Raw genomic sequence first — 14668 nt, forward strand, 5'->3', positions numbered from 1 at the left:
AGGACGACAGAGAGAAAAGAAAAAAAAGTCCCCGGCACGCCACCCTTGAGCTACGTGTTCATCTCAATAAGGCAGGCCGGCAGTTGACGAAGCCCTCCCGATTAGGCCAAAGAGGGCAGACGGCATGACTGATAGAGTTCAAGGAAGGAAGGCGCGCGCGGATGCTGCCGTGCGCTTTGGCACGCAGGTGCGGCAAGTTACTCGTACGGAGGGAGGGCTCGGCAGTTGGTTTTGACATTTTCCTTCGGCGTCGGTGCCTGGCGGGCCCGGCTGTGCCTAGGAGAGGGAAAGCGTTGCGCTGCTGTGGGTGCAAGGGGGACGCGGAGCTCGAATGTTGCGTTGCGTCCTGTCGACTTACACGCGCGCGCGCGCGAACGCACACACACGGCCGTTGGCAGAATCCCACCTTGTGGCTGGACGAGACCACTACCAGCACTGACACCCACCAACACCACCTACCCAACCCAAGCTACCTTATCCACGAACATATCTGCAATTCTTCCACTGCACCTCCATCGACGCGCACTCCCCTCCTTCATGTCCCATCCGATCCGTCTCCTTTCCCCATTTCCCCCCCTCGCCGTCCAATCCGAACCTCCGCTCCGCCTCGCGCGCCTCGCTGCTTCAACCCCCCTCCCACCTTGCCCTTCCCTCCGTCTCAGCGTGCGAACCACAAAGACTCACTCACTCAACATCATCTCATCTCGCACACCTCTTCACTCGCCCAAACACCCCAAGTTACTCCAAGACACTCTGCGTGCCAGCCATCGGTGGCACGTAGCATCCACCATCATCATCCCAACGAAATAGGGACAGGCAGCATGGCACCATCCCCATCCCTCTTCTTTTTCTTGTCACCGGGTTTAAACAAGAAAAGTGACGAGTCAGGGGACCTTTTTTCTCGCGGGTGGGGAGCTTGGGTTTGAGTGAGGGCGGGCTTGACGGAGGGGTTTGGGTGAAGGGCTTGAGGACATAGAGGAGGGAGGTGCACGGCCGTCTGGTCTGGTCGGTCCTACCCGTTGAGCGGACGCACCCGGTCCGGACGGAGCGGACGGGGATAATGCCCGGTGCGGTAAATGAGAAAACGTGTTATACCCGGCGCGCGCCGTGAAGGGGCGAGCGAGTGGTGTGCTCGTAGAGAGTTCTGGTGGTGGTGACGGTGACGCTGCTGCTGGTGGTGGTGGTGGCGGAGGAGGATGTGGTGGTGCAGCAGTGATGGCAAAGAGTCATCAAGGGGGGAGAAGCCACGTGCGGTCGTAGACGTACGGCAGCTCTGTCACACCAAGCGATGTAAGTCATGGTAAGGCCGAGTGACGCCATGCTTGAAGATCGCGGATGGTGACAGTCATGAGTAGTTCCAGTGACGCCATGCTTGAGGATCACGGGTAGCGACCTGACGGGGCGAAGCCGATTCCTCGATATGGAGGTCGATCCCGCGATAATCAGCGATGCAATTCGTCAAAGAACGGGATCGGGCAGCGGCACAGGCGCGCTTTCTCAGAGAGCCAGAGACAGGTCTGGCATGGATACCGTCTTTCGCCACGTCGCACAGCAAGGCAGTGTATGTCACTGCCCCTGACCTTGTATCCATAAGCGAGAATACGTACACTCAAATACCGTCATTTAAAGTAGGGGGATCAAGGAATATCGCCAGAGCAGGTCTCGGGGATCATCAAATATTATGGGTATTTATTGAGAAATCTCGATATGCAGCAATGGCCCGTGCAACATCATCGCAACCTCATGCTAGTCCAACACTCGAAGCATCTCGTACGCCTTGTGTCCGATGGCCTTCCTCACCGTCGCAAGGGGATCCACCTTGGCCTTCTTCTTCGGCGCCTCAGCAGGCTTCTCGTCCCCGGGCATGGCAACCACAACCTCATCCTCGTCGGCCTCCTCGTCTTCCTCAGCCGCTTCCTCTTCCTCTTCCTCGGGGTCCTCAAATGACCCGCCCTCCATAAACACCTTGAGCATGCCCTGCGAGTACCCGCTCACCAGGCTGGTGCCCTTGTCCGTGACCGTGACGGGCTTGGGCGCCGTCGTGTCGCCGCGACCGCCGCGACCGTAGCCCGCCCGTCCGCCGGCGAGGTTCCAAAAGACCAGCTCCGGCATCTCGTACCCCGCCTCTGCAAACATGCCCTTGATGCGCTCATACGAGGTGCTCCATCTGGACTTGCGCTTCGACTGCTCGGCCTCGTCAAACTGCATGTCGCTAAAGACAAACACCCGCTTCACCATCTCCTCGGGCTTCAGCTTGTTCTCGAGCGCCATCGGGAGGATCAGCCCCTCGAATACCTTGACGAAGTTGGTGTTCATGCCCCATTGTGAACTTTCCAGGCGGGCAACCTTCTCCGTCAAGGACAGGGACAGGTCGATCTGCTGCACCTCTGGATTATGGCTGAAGGTGATAAACGCCCCTCCAAAAGGCTTCTCCGTGACCTCGGCAACGAGCAGGGACAGGCCGATGGCAGAGTCCATGGGGGTCGTGCCATCCGCAAACGTCGGGCTCCCCATGCTGCCAGACACGTCGCACACGGCGATGCTAGACGACAGGGTGCCCGAGTCTTTGATACGCTGGACCAGCGTGTTCCACTGCCCGCTTGCGACCTGCGCCTTCATCTCGCCCAGCTTATACTCAGTCAGGGCGCGCGGGAGCATGGTCTTCTTCTGCTCCGCTGTCAGGACGCGGTATTTCGCCTGCTTGACAAGAGTCGATGGCAGCATCGTGGCGCCGGAAATCGTCGACTTCCCTCGCGTGACGCGGTCGAGATACTCTTCAAAGTGCTCGAGGTCCTTCTCTATGAAGACCTTCGTGTAGGCGTTCATGGCCAGGGACGGCACTCGGTCGTACTTGATCTTGTCAAAGGTTCCGTCGGTAATTTTGCGCTCGACAATGTCCAGGTGCGCGCGGAGGGCAGACACGTCTCGCCGGTAGCGCTCCCGAGCATGCTTGAGGTACATCTCGCGGTCATCGGTCGCCGCGAGCACGTCGTCGAGCGACTCGCGTGGGTACATGATTTCCGCGATAGAGCTGATGATAAACGTGTGCCTATCGTGAAAGCGGTCTTGCGAGGGAGCCCACTTGCCGCACAGCGAAATCGACTTCTTGGCCTTGGAGTTGTTGCTGCGTAGCGCAGCCAGGTCTGCCTGGAGCTGTTCGGCGAAGAGTCGAGCCACTGTGAGATAAAGCGCCCGGTATTCGGACTTGGTGCTGAACCGCTCCACGACTGCATCGTGCCGTTGCCGACGTTCCTCGTGGCGCTGTTGACGTTGCTCGCGTTGAATCTCCTGTGGAGTCTTCTTCGCCTCCTCCTGCTTGTTCTCTGCCGCAACTGTTTCAGTCGCGTCCTGACGGCCGCCGCGAGCAGCTCCTCCACGTCCTCTGGTTCTCTGTTGCCGTCGCCCCCTCGACGGTTTGGAGTATCCCAGTCTCCGCCGCTTCATGCTTCGTACAATGGCCTCGTTCTCCACGTTGAGCACATCGCGCGGGTTCGCCAAGACATTCAGCTTCCCGTTCGCGGCCAGCGCCAGAATATTGAGCAGGTCCTTCCAGTACCCGTGCGACACCCCATACTTGACGTCGAACTGTGTCCTCTCATCGTCCTCCGCGGGGGCATCCACCAAGACGACATCGTCCTCGCCGTCTTTTGGGACCTTCTTCTCGATGACGGGGCGGCTGAGCCACCGCAGGTTGGCCAGGAGCGTCAGCGGGTGGTTCCGGTACAGCCAGCCGGCAGCGCGGTAAAAGGTCCGCCGAGAGCTCTTGCCGAGGTGAATGGACCGGGCGTTGAAGATGATTTTGAGCGTCGAGAGCGGGTCGGCTGCCCACGAAGCCTCGAGCAGCTCGCGCAGCCTGGGGCCGGAGATGACCTCTTCAAGCTCGGCAAAGAGGTCAACCAGGGCGTTGTTGGTGGAGCGGAACGCGACGTCGGCATTTTCAGTCAACATCTTGTTCTCCATGTCCGGGGGCTGGCCATGGCGGGTGAGGCCGGCCATGAAGCGACTTTCCGGCTCGTCCTTGGTATCGGACTTTTTGTCGTTTACGCCCATGGCGTCCATGTCTCTTTGGAGGTCTGCCGTGGTTGACTCGGTGGCATTGACTAGGGTAAAGGCATCGTCGTCGCCTGTCACCGGCTGCGCCTCTTGTGTTGCCGCATCATCCCGCCGCCGCAGTTCATTGGCAAGGAAGCCGTCAAAGTCGGCCCGAGACTTGGTCAGAGCCTCGTGTGTGGGAAAGTCGACGGGATACGTCGATCTCAAGAACCAGGCGCGCTGGTCGCCTTCGTTGGAAGTAGCCATGATGACAAGGTTCTCTGCAATGCCTGACAGAGATTTTGTCAACGACTATGTCGACCAAGCCCGGGCAAGTTGGGAATAAAGAGAATGGAGAGCATCGTGTGGACGCGGCAAGGAGCTGATTTTATGTGTCCAGCTCCGGCTGATCCATGACTGTTCGCCCGTATAACGGGCCTGCCAGCCAGCCAACTGCGATGGCATCCCCCAGGACTGTGCCGCAAAGGGTGACTCAGGCCGATGGCGGTTGAGAGCCTCGGAGGTGCCTCGATGCGTACAGGTGTTGTTCCGTCCCCAATGGGTCACCCTGCACAATATTGTTTTGGCGGCGGGTGGCTCAGCGCTGCCTAGGAACCAAGCCGAGAACGCCTTGCGTGGCACCTATGCGGGGCAGGGTGCATGGGGTGCTGGTTGCGCTGACTGGCCAGGCGCACAGGTTGGCGATGAGGCTGAGAGATGGGCCCTGATGCCTGATGGCCGGTCGCAACACTCCATCGCCCAGGCATCGTGATGGCTTTGACGGCAGGGACTCCGATGAAGGTGAGAGGAAGGCGACGAGCGAAGTTCCGGCTGACTCACCGGCGAGTTGGGTCAAGGTCAGTGGGAGGTACGTACTGGTAGTGGACTTCCAACATGCTTCCTCTGCCACCAATCGGCCACCTACCTACTCTACAGCATCAGCCAACACACCACGCACAACAAAAAGAGTACGCAGATTTGGAACATGGTGAATCCATTTGGCTGTATTATGCTGTACTATATGCGCCTTGCTGTGTACTCCGTAACGTCGTTAGACTCGTCTGCCGTCTCTCTCGGCCCCTTCTCCGCCAGGTCTAGGGTAGCTCTAGATGCGAGTCGCGCGCCCTTATCTCGAGATCCGTCTCCAATGGCCAACTGCCAATCCCAGCACGGCAGTTATCTCAGATGCGCCTTATCATGACCCATGCACGCCGCGCCGACATCTCCTCGGCGTCCTTATCATAACCTGTAGCTCATCGTCTCTAGAAGCTGCTCTTCTTCCTGCGTCAAAAACATGTGCTCCGGCACAATCACCTGGCCCGGCTTGATCACCACCTCTCCCGCGTGCTGGTGCGACCGGCTCACTCTCTTAAACATGACGCGGTTCCCTTCCGAGTCGTCGTCGTCGACGTCCATGTCGCCCTGGTCCTGCTGGGTGCTGCTGCCCTCGCCCTCGCCGTCGCTCACGGCCGTGCGGTGGCTGGCGTCCCCGGCGGCCGCCCCCTTTTCCGCGCCGGCGGCCACGTTCATCTCCTCGTCCGACTTGCGGCGCACCAACGCGGGCTTCGACGGCCGCAGGGCCTCGGGCGTCCACCAGTACATGGGGAAGCGGCGCTCGACGTTGTTGACGAGCAGGGCGACGCCCAGCATAAGAGCGCAGCCGAGCATCATGACGGGGATGAGGAACCAGCCGATGCGGATGAGGTTGGCGTCGACCACGGCCAGCAGCGCCGTCGCGCCGGCGGGCGGATGCACCGTCTTGGTCAGGGCCATGAGGGCCGTGGCCGAGGCGCACGACAGCGCGCCGCCCACCCACTGGATGTCGGCGAAGCGGTCGCTGAGCTGGAACAGCTTGCCGACGCTGACGCCGATGACGGCGGCGATGAGCTGGCCGACGATGGCGTTGCGAGGCTGCGCGAGGGGAGCCTCGATCGAATAGAACTCGAGCACTGCAGCGGCACCCTACAGCACCATTGTCGCACGACGTTAGTCAGGTCCGTACTCGGGCTGGCGATCACCACATCCCCCATCGCGGCTGCAGGTGTGTGCGCGTGCGCTCCCACCCGACGCCGCGGGCCAGCCAACAGCGACGCTGGCACCCCCTCCCTCCTCCCACAACAATCACAGAAAGGTAGGGTAGATCTGGCTGCAAGGGACAGGAACGGAACGTACAAATGACCCCACGATCATGGGCACGCCTTTGTGCTCAAACGACGGCACGTGCCGCGACACGCCCTCGATGAGGAGGATGGCGCCAAAGACCCCGATGAAGGCCCAGAAGATGGGCACCAGGTTGCCCATCTCGCGCGGCTTGCCCTTGCGGTAGCCGAACCAGTAGGCGACGGGGTAGGGTAGGTGTCGCCATGGCGGCGACGGCACCAGCGGGTTGAGGTACCGGTCAATGTCGAAGTTCCACGTGCGGTAGCCCATGGTGCGGCGCCGCGGGGTGTCGGACCCGTCGCCAACAGGAACAAGCGAAGCGAAGCGAAGCAAAGCAAAGGTCGAAATCCAGCGAGAGAGAGAGAGCGCGCGCGCAGAGTCGACAGACAGACGGACGGACCGGGCGCGATCGGTGGTGGTGGTGCGCGGCGGTTGCTTCCGACTCAGCAAGACTCAGCCGTCGCAGTGACCTCACATGCGTCTCTCGAGAGGTTCACGAAGCCCATCGACGACGGCGCGGGTCGTATATAAGGGACGGACGGGATGGAGCAAAGGCGAAGAGGAGAAGGAGAGAATGAAGACTCCCGTCTGGAGGGGGATCAACGGGGGTAAATCCGCGGAAAAGCCCAAGGGGACCCAGGAAGGCTTCATCCGAAGCGAGCCTGTACGACGGCAACGGCGCCCGGGAGCGAGAGTTCCAGCAGGCAGGTTGGTTCGCGCACGCATTGGTAAGAGAAACGCCGAAAGTGGCAAGGGGGGGGCCATTTGGTGGATGCCGGCCGCCCGGGGGAAGCATGGGAACATGGGCCTCTCTGAGGCAAAGCGCCCATTGAACCTAACTAACAGCCTCCAGCTGCTGCCCAACCGACTTACCGACATAGTACAGCACGGCCACAGCGCGGTTGCGAGTCAAAATGGAACCTTGGAACTCGCCTAGCGGGGCCCCTTCCAGCGCCCTACCGCCTACACGCGGGACCCATCCCACGTCAAGATGGATCTCTGACAGCACCCGGACCCGCCGTCGCGGCGCCGCCCATCGCCCCAAGCCCGCCCGGGAATGCCTTCAAGGCCCTCTAGTCCCTTCCCTAGGTTTGCCGCACCTCACGCACAGTGGGCCGCACCCGCACCCTCGTCCGTCTCTCAGCCCTCCCGCCTCGCCGTCGCCGCCCCTCACTCCACTTCCACTGTCCCCCCCGGCGATGTTTCGGAAATCGGCATGAGTGGCTGCAATTCTTGTCTTGTCGCTCTGGCGCTCTCTCTCTATTTGCGTCGCCCCTGTCCAACGGCCGCCTCGGAACACACGGTCGGTCCCCGTTTATCATACAGCACAGTACTGTACCAATATTGAGATGCGCCGTGCGAAGGGCGGGACGACGGGGAGGACAGAGTCAATGGCGCCCTGTGCGGGAGCCGCGCCGCCGAGCTGCTGCTTGCTGCTGCCGTCCAACAATACGGAAGAATGGGCGCGTCACAATATCTGCACTCTGCACGCGCGCCCTTCCTTGGCCTTTGCCGCACCCCCACGGCTGCGGTCGCTTACTGTGGTGGTGCTTGGGACATCGTCATCTCCATTCACCGGATTCATTCATCAATCAATCATCAAAGGCGCAAGCCGACCAGGGCGCTTGCATCATCGTCACACCACCGGCACCACCGCATTGGCGTCACTTCAGTTTTTCTTCCTCCCAGCCGGCCGGCCGTCGTGCGGAGTCGCCCGACGCCAAAAAGAGGGGATCACTCCCCCTCCCCATCGCGGTGGCGTCTTCGGCAACGCAAGCCACCGGACGCTGCCACTGGTCGCTAGCCCTGTGTTCACTTTTAGCTGCATGGGCGCGCCGCTTGCTGGCAGTTGAATCTGGGGAAGGTTGGCCCGCGTTGGACGGTTGGGCGGCTTGGGGACGCAACGATTCAACTGATACAGTACGAAGCATTGACAAGCCAGCATCGCAGGCCAGCAGGCTTGCCCGTCCGTCGAGCGCGACATCGAATGCTTCTCCATTCGATAATCCGGACACGTCCATCTCCTCGGTTTGCGGCACCGCCATGGAGGGACCGATGCGACCATGAGCCCTCAAATGGGTTTCCGCCGCTCGGCACGATGCGCATGAAGCGCCGCGCACTAACACGGCGACGGCTTCGACCGCGTCTACCATCCCGCGGAAACGCCCGTGTCGCCAACCAACGCGCCAATGGCCAGTGTGTCTCGGCCAATGCGTGTAGTCACCCGTGCTTCCTTCTGCATCTGGATATATTCGCCCTGGCCGCTTAAACGTAGTGGATGCATTCATCCCCCCCCCCGTATCCAGTCATCCAACCGGCCATACACGTAACAGTCCGGACGGTACTGACTGCAGAGCAACCATGCCCAAGGCTCTCGTAGTTTCTGGCCTCCTGCCATTGAGAATCGCAGCCAGGAAACAGTGTGCGTACATACGTGCAAGTAGATCGTTTGCTACGTGACCAAGTATCCGGCCCTGGCAACGATTGCGTAGATGCAATTGCGGAGCGCCACGGGCTCAGCAGGCACAGTCACGTAAATACAACACATTTCGTCCATTCTCACCACCTCCCTTCGCTCTCCAGTGGCCATGTTTCACGCTCATACACCATCGCCGTCCTCGCGCCTCCCATGGACGCTCAGATGCCGGAATCAGGCCGCGCTTCAACCACCACGTCCGTACGAAGATATCCTAGATCTACTACTGTACCATGTTGAGAATACTTAAAGATGTAGTCGAGCGACTGTGTGTGCTGCAACGGGTTGCGGTCTGGTTGTCGTGTCCGTCGCGTGGCCGTCCCCGTTTGGCTTCACTCCTGGCGTACTCCGGCGGCACCCCGTCGCCCGCACACATCACCACGACAAAACCTCCCCACCGAGAGAACCCGGCGAGCATTCACACGGCCTCGCCCTCTCGTCTCAAGTCTCTCGTTTTCTTGCTGCCTGGCCCTCGTGAGGTATTTCTGCGTCGCCCTGTCAACAAAACCTCTACGCTGCCTGCCTCCCGCACACCGCCGCGCTTTATTCCGCTTGCTCAACGTGCCCCCGGGCAGTGATGCACAACCAGAAGAGCTTTTGCCTTCACTGAGCTTCATTTGCAATCTACTACTAGGCCTCGGTGCCTTTCGCTCTCCATCGACTGGGGAACTTGGCTCGACCGCACCGTCAGGTTGTAGTCCTGGTCAACAAACCCCAATCTGAGAAATCGCACGCGTACACAGCGTATCAGGGCGCTTGCAGAGCGGAAAGAGTTCAGCGGGAGAATCACAGCCCTACAGCTCCCGTCATAAACACCAAAGAAAGCAACAATCCCTCTCACGACTGCCCAACCTCTACTCTCACCATCAACGCCCCCCCTTCAACGTCCATCATGGCGTTGCCTCCGCATCTACGAGCCCACATTCAACGTCGTCAGCTCGGAATCGACAACATGGACGCTGAAATGGACGTTGGAAGTCTCGTCAAGCGCCTCAACGAGGATGAATCCCAAGTGCGAGCCCTCACTGTAAGTCTCTCCCCTAGCACCAAGCCCGGCCCCAACTCCCTCCTCTCCCACCGCAGTCCAGCGAGGCACGCCCCTGGGATGCCTTGCAGTCAAGAACACAATCTTGACCAGAGTCGACTACAGGAGCAGCTCGACCGCTCCGGCCGTCGAATCGGTCGTGGTAACGGCGGCGACAAGCAACAGGCCTGGAAGGATCTCGCTTCCTCGCTCAATGCCATGAAGCTCACGGCTACGGCTGCGCTGGACCTCCTCGAGCAGCGGATGGAGCCTGAGCCCGAGACCCTACTGGCCGACTACACCACTGCCAGACTGGAACGTCGCCGTGTAAATGCTTCGACTCAGCATCAAGGCGGCTCTCCTTCTCGCAAAGCCGCCGGCCGAGCGACTTCTTCGTCTTATCCCCCGCACTGGAAGCCCGATCCCCAGTTTACTCGCTCCGGCTTCAACGCAGCCGACGACCCCTTCGTGGACGGAAACACCTCGCCAGCGCTACCCACCCTATGTGGCAGCCCATCCCCTCCCGCCTACTTGGACGATGACAGCATGGCGAGCACCTTGGCCCTGACGCCGACCTCCGGCCCTGAGGTTCACCACATCGAGAACGCGTCTGAGAGCTTCCTGAACCTGTCGTATCATCCGGAAATAACTCAGCTGACCTGGCCCAGAGTCGCCTACATCGTCGAGTCCTCGCCCACGTCCTCGGACCTCACCACGGACTCGCAGGCCTTGACGCGCGGCAGCCGCCGTGTCCTTCTCGGTAACTTGCCCCCCGACGCCACGGCCGCGCAAGTTCTTCGCAGCGTCCGCTGCTACGGCGGCGTCATCAGCGCTGTCATTCTCACTAGCACTTCTTCCCCTGTAGCGGGACTGACCGAGTTGGCGACGGCCATGATTGAGTTTGTGTACTCGACGTCTGCGGCAGGCTTTGTCGAGGTCTTCAACAAGAACAGCCATCACGTCACGTTCAAGGACGCTCACGGCAAGCCTTACACGGTCCGCGCCTGGCTCGCCCCGTCCCACTCGTACCCCATCCGTCCGGCGGACCGGCAGCTTCTCGAACGGGGCGCCACGCGGGCGGTCAAGATTGCGCCCGTGGCGGAGGACACGGTCTGGCTGGTGCTTAGCTTGCTGCCGGCGGCGTAGGTCGTCACCGAAGCACAGTACTGCCTGGCAGACAAGGCCGTCACCATCGAGTTTGCGTCCATCTTCGAGGCCGAGCGCGCGCGAGCTCTGCTGCAGGCCCGACGCTCGTGGATCGGCGACGAGGACCCCAGCGCGTGGCTGACCATCTGCTTCGTGCCCGACTCTTGTCAGGGAGAGGTGCTCGCGCGAGGACTGAACAGCTCGGGTCCCGTGGAGCACGTCTACCCCGACCACATCTCCCGCATGTGGAACTGCCACCCCTACAACCAGCGCGTCCTCAACTTCAACCCCTCCGCCGACAACGCCGGCGCCGCGCCCGCCACGACCCCCCGTCGAAGCAAGCCCCTGGACAAGGCCACCATCGCCGGCTTCCTCGACCTCGAGCCCGAAGAGCTCTCCCCGTTCCTCGAGTCGCGCGCTAACTGGAAGGGCGACATCACGTACGGCATCATCGGCAGCACGGCCAAGCTCATCCGCCGCGCCTGGGGCTGGCGCCTGACCGCCGAGGACGACGACAAGATCCTCATGGCGCACACGCTGCACGACCCGGAGTGGGCGGACATCTGGGACGACCACTTCGAGGCCCGCGGCGAGCCCAACCTGCGCACGTGGGAGCGCTACGGCGCGCTGGCGAGGCACCGCCGCGAGAGGGCCGCGCAGATGGGCGTCGAGGAGTGGCGCGTCGTGCCCTGCGCGGGCGGCGAGTGCGAATGGGCCTGCGGCACGATGAAGACGGCCAAGGTCGTGACGGACTACCTCAAGAAGGCGAGGGCGTTCAGGCGGGCTCCGTTTGGAGAGTCGGACGACGAGGAGTAGAGAAGGGGTGTGTGATGTGGCTGGCAGAGCGGCGATGCGGACGATTTGGGGCTTGCGAAGTTGCAATGTTTCTTGGTGGATGGCTGCGATGTGAACGCGCACTGGCTTCAGGGGATGATGAACTTGGGGGACACAGATTGATTGGCAAGTTGCTTTGCTGGCATAGAGAATGGCGATGGGATGCCCAGAGAGATTGCAGAAAATCAACAGGCGACGAGGTGCCTGCTATTTATAACCTTGTATCGCCTGTGATATGATGGGTATCCGCATGCTTCGAGTCATCAGACCAAGTGTACCAGCACGCCAGTGTCCAGTCCCATCCCAGGTTCTCACCATCGTAGCAATGCAACTTGGGTAACGCCTTTCTAGAATCCTCACAAGTAAATCCTGCCTCCTGGTGATGCCCAGCTTGAGACTGCCCAAGTCTCCAAAAGCACTGCCGAATACCCTCAAAATAAGAATGCTCCCAATGGACCCCCTGCTCCTTTCCATGATGCTGCTGGTTTCGGGTCGTCGGCTCCTTCTTCCACCACCAGCAGCTCTTCGTCGGCGCCATCGCCGCCCTCCATCCGAGACGGCTCTCTGCCGCTCGGTGTGCTGTCCCCATATGAGCTCGGCCATCCCAAATCCTCCACCTCATCGCCCCCTGTGAACGCGTCGCTGACAGACCGGTACTGCTTGCCCGTCATCAGCTTCGGCTTCGGGAGCGGCCGCGGCTTGGTAGTCTTGGGCAACGGCGCAGGTTTCTTCTCGCTGCCAGGCTTGACGCGTGCCGCAGCTTGCCTCCGCCTTTTATCCTGCTTAAGGTAGTTGCGGACGAGGCTGGCTGGCAGATTGCCTTCGGGCTCCCAGGTCGGGTTCTGGTCCGGCGGCCAATCGCCCTCCCACAGCACCTTGAAGTAACGTACCAGGCCGCGGCCCTCGACCTCATAGAGCTCCATGCCCTGAATGTACCGCACGACCCAGGCCGTCTCCCCGCTCTCGTCCACGACTGGCTTCGATTCCGACGCCGGCGTCTTTGCGGGCTTCCTGCTTGACGAAGTACTCGGCCGCGGCCTCGGTCTCTTTGCGGGGTTCGGTTCTGGCCTGGTCTTGGGGGTTGTGGTTGTTGTTCCTTCTCCCTCGACAGGGATGACGGCTTTTTGTGAACTATATGTTCCGTTCATGGAGTTGAACGAGACAAATCCCCCGTTCGCGGGAGTTGCTGGATTCGGATTCCGTGTCCCAGGTAGACTGGTTAACGGCGGTGTCTCATATGGCGATTGCGTTCCCGAACTCGTCCCAAAAAGCAGATCTGACCGTCCAGGAGCCGACTTGCCTGATGTGACCCGGCTGCGGTCAGTCTCATCGAAGACACCTGTTGGCCGCTCCCAGCCCGCGTTTTCGGCTGTCTCGTAGTCCAGCTCCATGGCGTCCTGATATGCTGCTCCAGACTCTTCGCCAGTTTCCCAATCGATCTCTCGTGCCAGTTGCCGCGACGGACTCATGTCTTCATCATCCGACAGGCCTTCGAAGTCCTCCCATCTGTTCTTCTTGGGCGTGGACAGGCTCATGGCACCCGCCTTTTGTCGCGCCTGGGCGTCCGTCTCAGGCTGCTCGGCGACGGCGCCGGCCTCGATGGCGGTATGTGCCGGCGGCCGTCCCCTCTTCTTGCCCGCCTTCTTCCGTTCCTCGACCGGCTGCTCCAGCTCCTTCTGCTTCTCCTCGACCAGCTTCTTGCGGTCCTCCTCCAGCTGCATCTCCAGGTTCCACTCCCATTCCTCAAGCGCGCGGGGGGACACGTAGTCGAGGATCTTCATGGCTGGCACGAGCAGCGTCGCAGCCGGGAGGTCCCGCCATCCGACAATGTACGTCATTCGCTTCGGGAGCGGCTTTCCGTTGGACGCCAGCCCGGGAGAGGGCAGCAGGATGCGCTCGACGATGTAGGCGGTCGAGTCGGCGGGCGGGAGCAGGCAGATGCGCTGCAACGGGGGGCCGCTGCCGGGGACATAGTCGCGCGGCTTCGAGGCCAGCGGGATTACTATGCGGTTCTTGGGCTTCGGTTTCCTGTCGCGCAGCCTCGCCTCCGTCCGTATCGGTGGCGGTCCGAGCTCCATGTCGAGATCATGGAGGCGTTGCTGGGACGAGGCGCGGGTCGCGATCTAGCGTTGATGTCGCGACGTCTCCAGACCAGCACCGCGCCAAGGCCCTCAGAAGCTCATGGCATCAACAACGGCGCCGCGTTCGACGATGGGCATGCATTCGAGTTGCTCAAGTCGCGTCGCAGAAAGTCGCGGGGGCACAGAGGATGAAGTCGTCGAGGGGCCCGATGGGGGGCTGGTCCTTTACGTTTAAGCTCAGCGCCAGATATATTAGGTAAGCTATTAACAAATTAGCTCGGCGGCAAGGCTCTAAGTAGTAGCTATAATATAAGCGTCTATCTATATAAAGAGCTATATTATTAATTAAATTATTTTTATAATAATACTTAAATAAAATAAATATTGTATATTTAATTAAGAAATCTAGCTATATAAAGAGGATAAAAGTTATTTAGTATTTATTTAGCATTAGAGGTAGAAATTCGAGGCCTAATAGAGTGGCCGAAATATTGCGTGAAAAAATAGGGCGGTCCGGTCCTTCAGCTGGCGGTGATGCCTGGGGCCGCAAGCCACCAGCCGGGCTCCAGCGGATTCGTGCCTGGCGCGCTGCAGCTCTCTCACCGGGCGCGCCTGCCGCTGCGGCTGCCCAGCGCTAGCGGGGACTCGTCCCCCCCACAGGCGGCGTCGTTCTTCTTCCCCGGGCGGACGGGCGGGCGGGTCACAAGAGCAGGGAAGCCCAGCCGGCGCAGCCAACCAACCCGGACCTTGGCCTTGACAATCCTTTTGCACGCCCAAGCTTCCCGCAAAACCTCCCCGTCAAAACCTCCATCCACAACCGGCCCTGAACCTGCAACCCGCAACCCGCGCGAACTCGACGCACGACGCTCGACGAACAGCGCAGCAGCGAATCCGACCCGCGGCCGGTCCATACAC

General features: G+C 60.8%; 4 protein-coding genes across 4 annotated transcripts; 1 reads left to right on the forward strand and 3 right to left on the reverse strand.

The window, feature by feature from the left end:
- Positions 1–1746: 1746 nt before the first annotated feature.
- Positions 1747–4299, reverse strand: PLICBS_000279 (uncharacterized protein; the record flags this gene model as incomplete). The annotated part of the gene is made up of 1 exon (XM_018318735.2): positions 1747–4299. One exon carries the CDS (start codon positions 4297–4299, stop codon positions 1747–1749), a length of 2553 nt encoding a protein of 850 aa, XP_018184260.2.
- A 972-nt stretch (positions 4300–5271) lies between these two features.
- On the reverse strand, positions 5272–6462 carry PLICBS_000280 (uncharacterized protein; the record flags this gene model as incomplete). Its single annotated transcript, XM_018318734.2, has 2 exons — positions 5272–5994; positions 6205–6462. The coding sequence occupies 2 exons, from the start codon at positions 6460–6462 to the stop codon at positions 5272–5274; spliced, it is 981 nt and encodes a 326-aa protein (XP_018184259.2).
- Positions 6463–9560: 3098 nt separating this feature from the next.
- Positions 9561–11654, forward strand: PLICBS_000281 (uncharacterized protein; the record flags this gene model as incomplete). The annotated part of the gene is made up of 3 exons (XM_065599571.1): positions 9561–9695; positions 9819–10811; positions 10839–11654. The coding sequence occupies 3 exons, from the start codon at positions 9561–9563 to the stop codon at positions 11652–11654; spliced, it is 1944 nt and encodes a 647-aa protein (XP_065455643.1).
- A 449-nt stretch (positions 11655–12103) lies between these two features.
- On the reverse strand, positions 12104–13750 carry PLICBS_000282 (uncharacterized protein; the record flags this gene model as incomplete). The annotated part of the gene is made up of 1 exon (XM_018318732.2): positions 12104–13750. One exon carries the CDS (start codon positions 13748–13750, stop codon positions 12104–12106), a length of 1647 nt encoding a protein of 548 aa, XP_018184257.2.
- Positions 13751–14668: the final 918 nt, after the last annotated feature.

This window comes from Purpureocillium lilacinum (assembly GCF_023168085.1).
Source record: "Purpureocillium lilacinum CBS 284.36 DNA, scaffold_1, whole genome shotgun sequence".
Lineage (NCBI taxonomy): Eukaryota > Fungi > Ascomycota > Sordariomycetes > Hypocreales > Ophiocordycipitaceae > Purpureocillium > Purpureocillium lilacinum.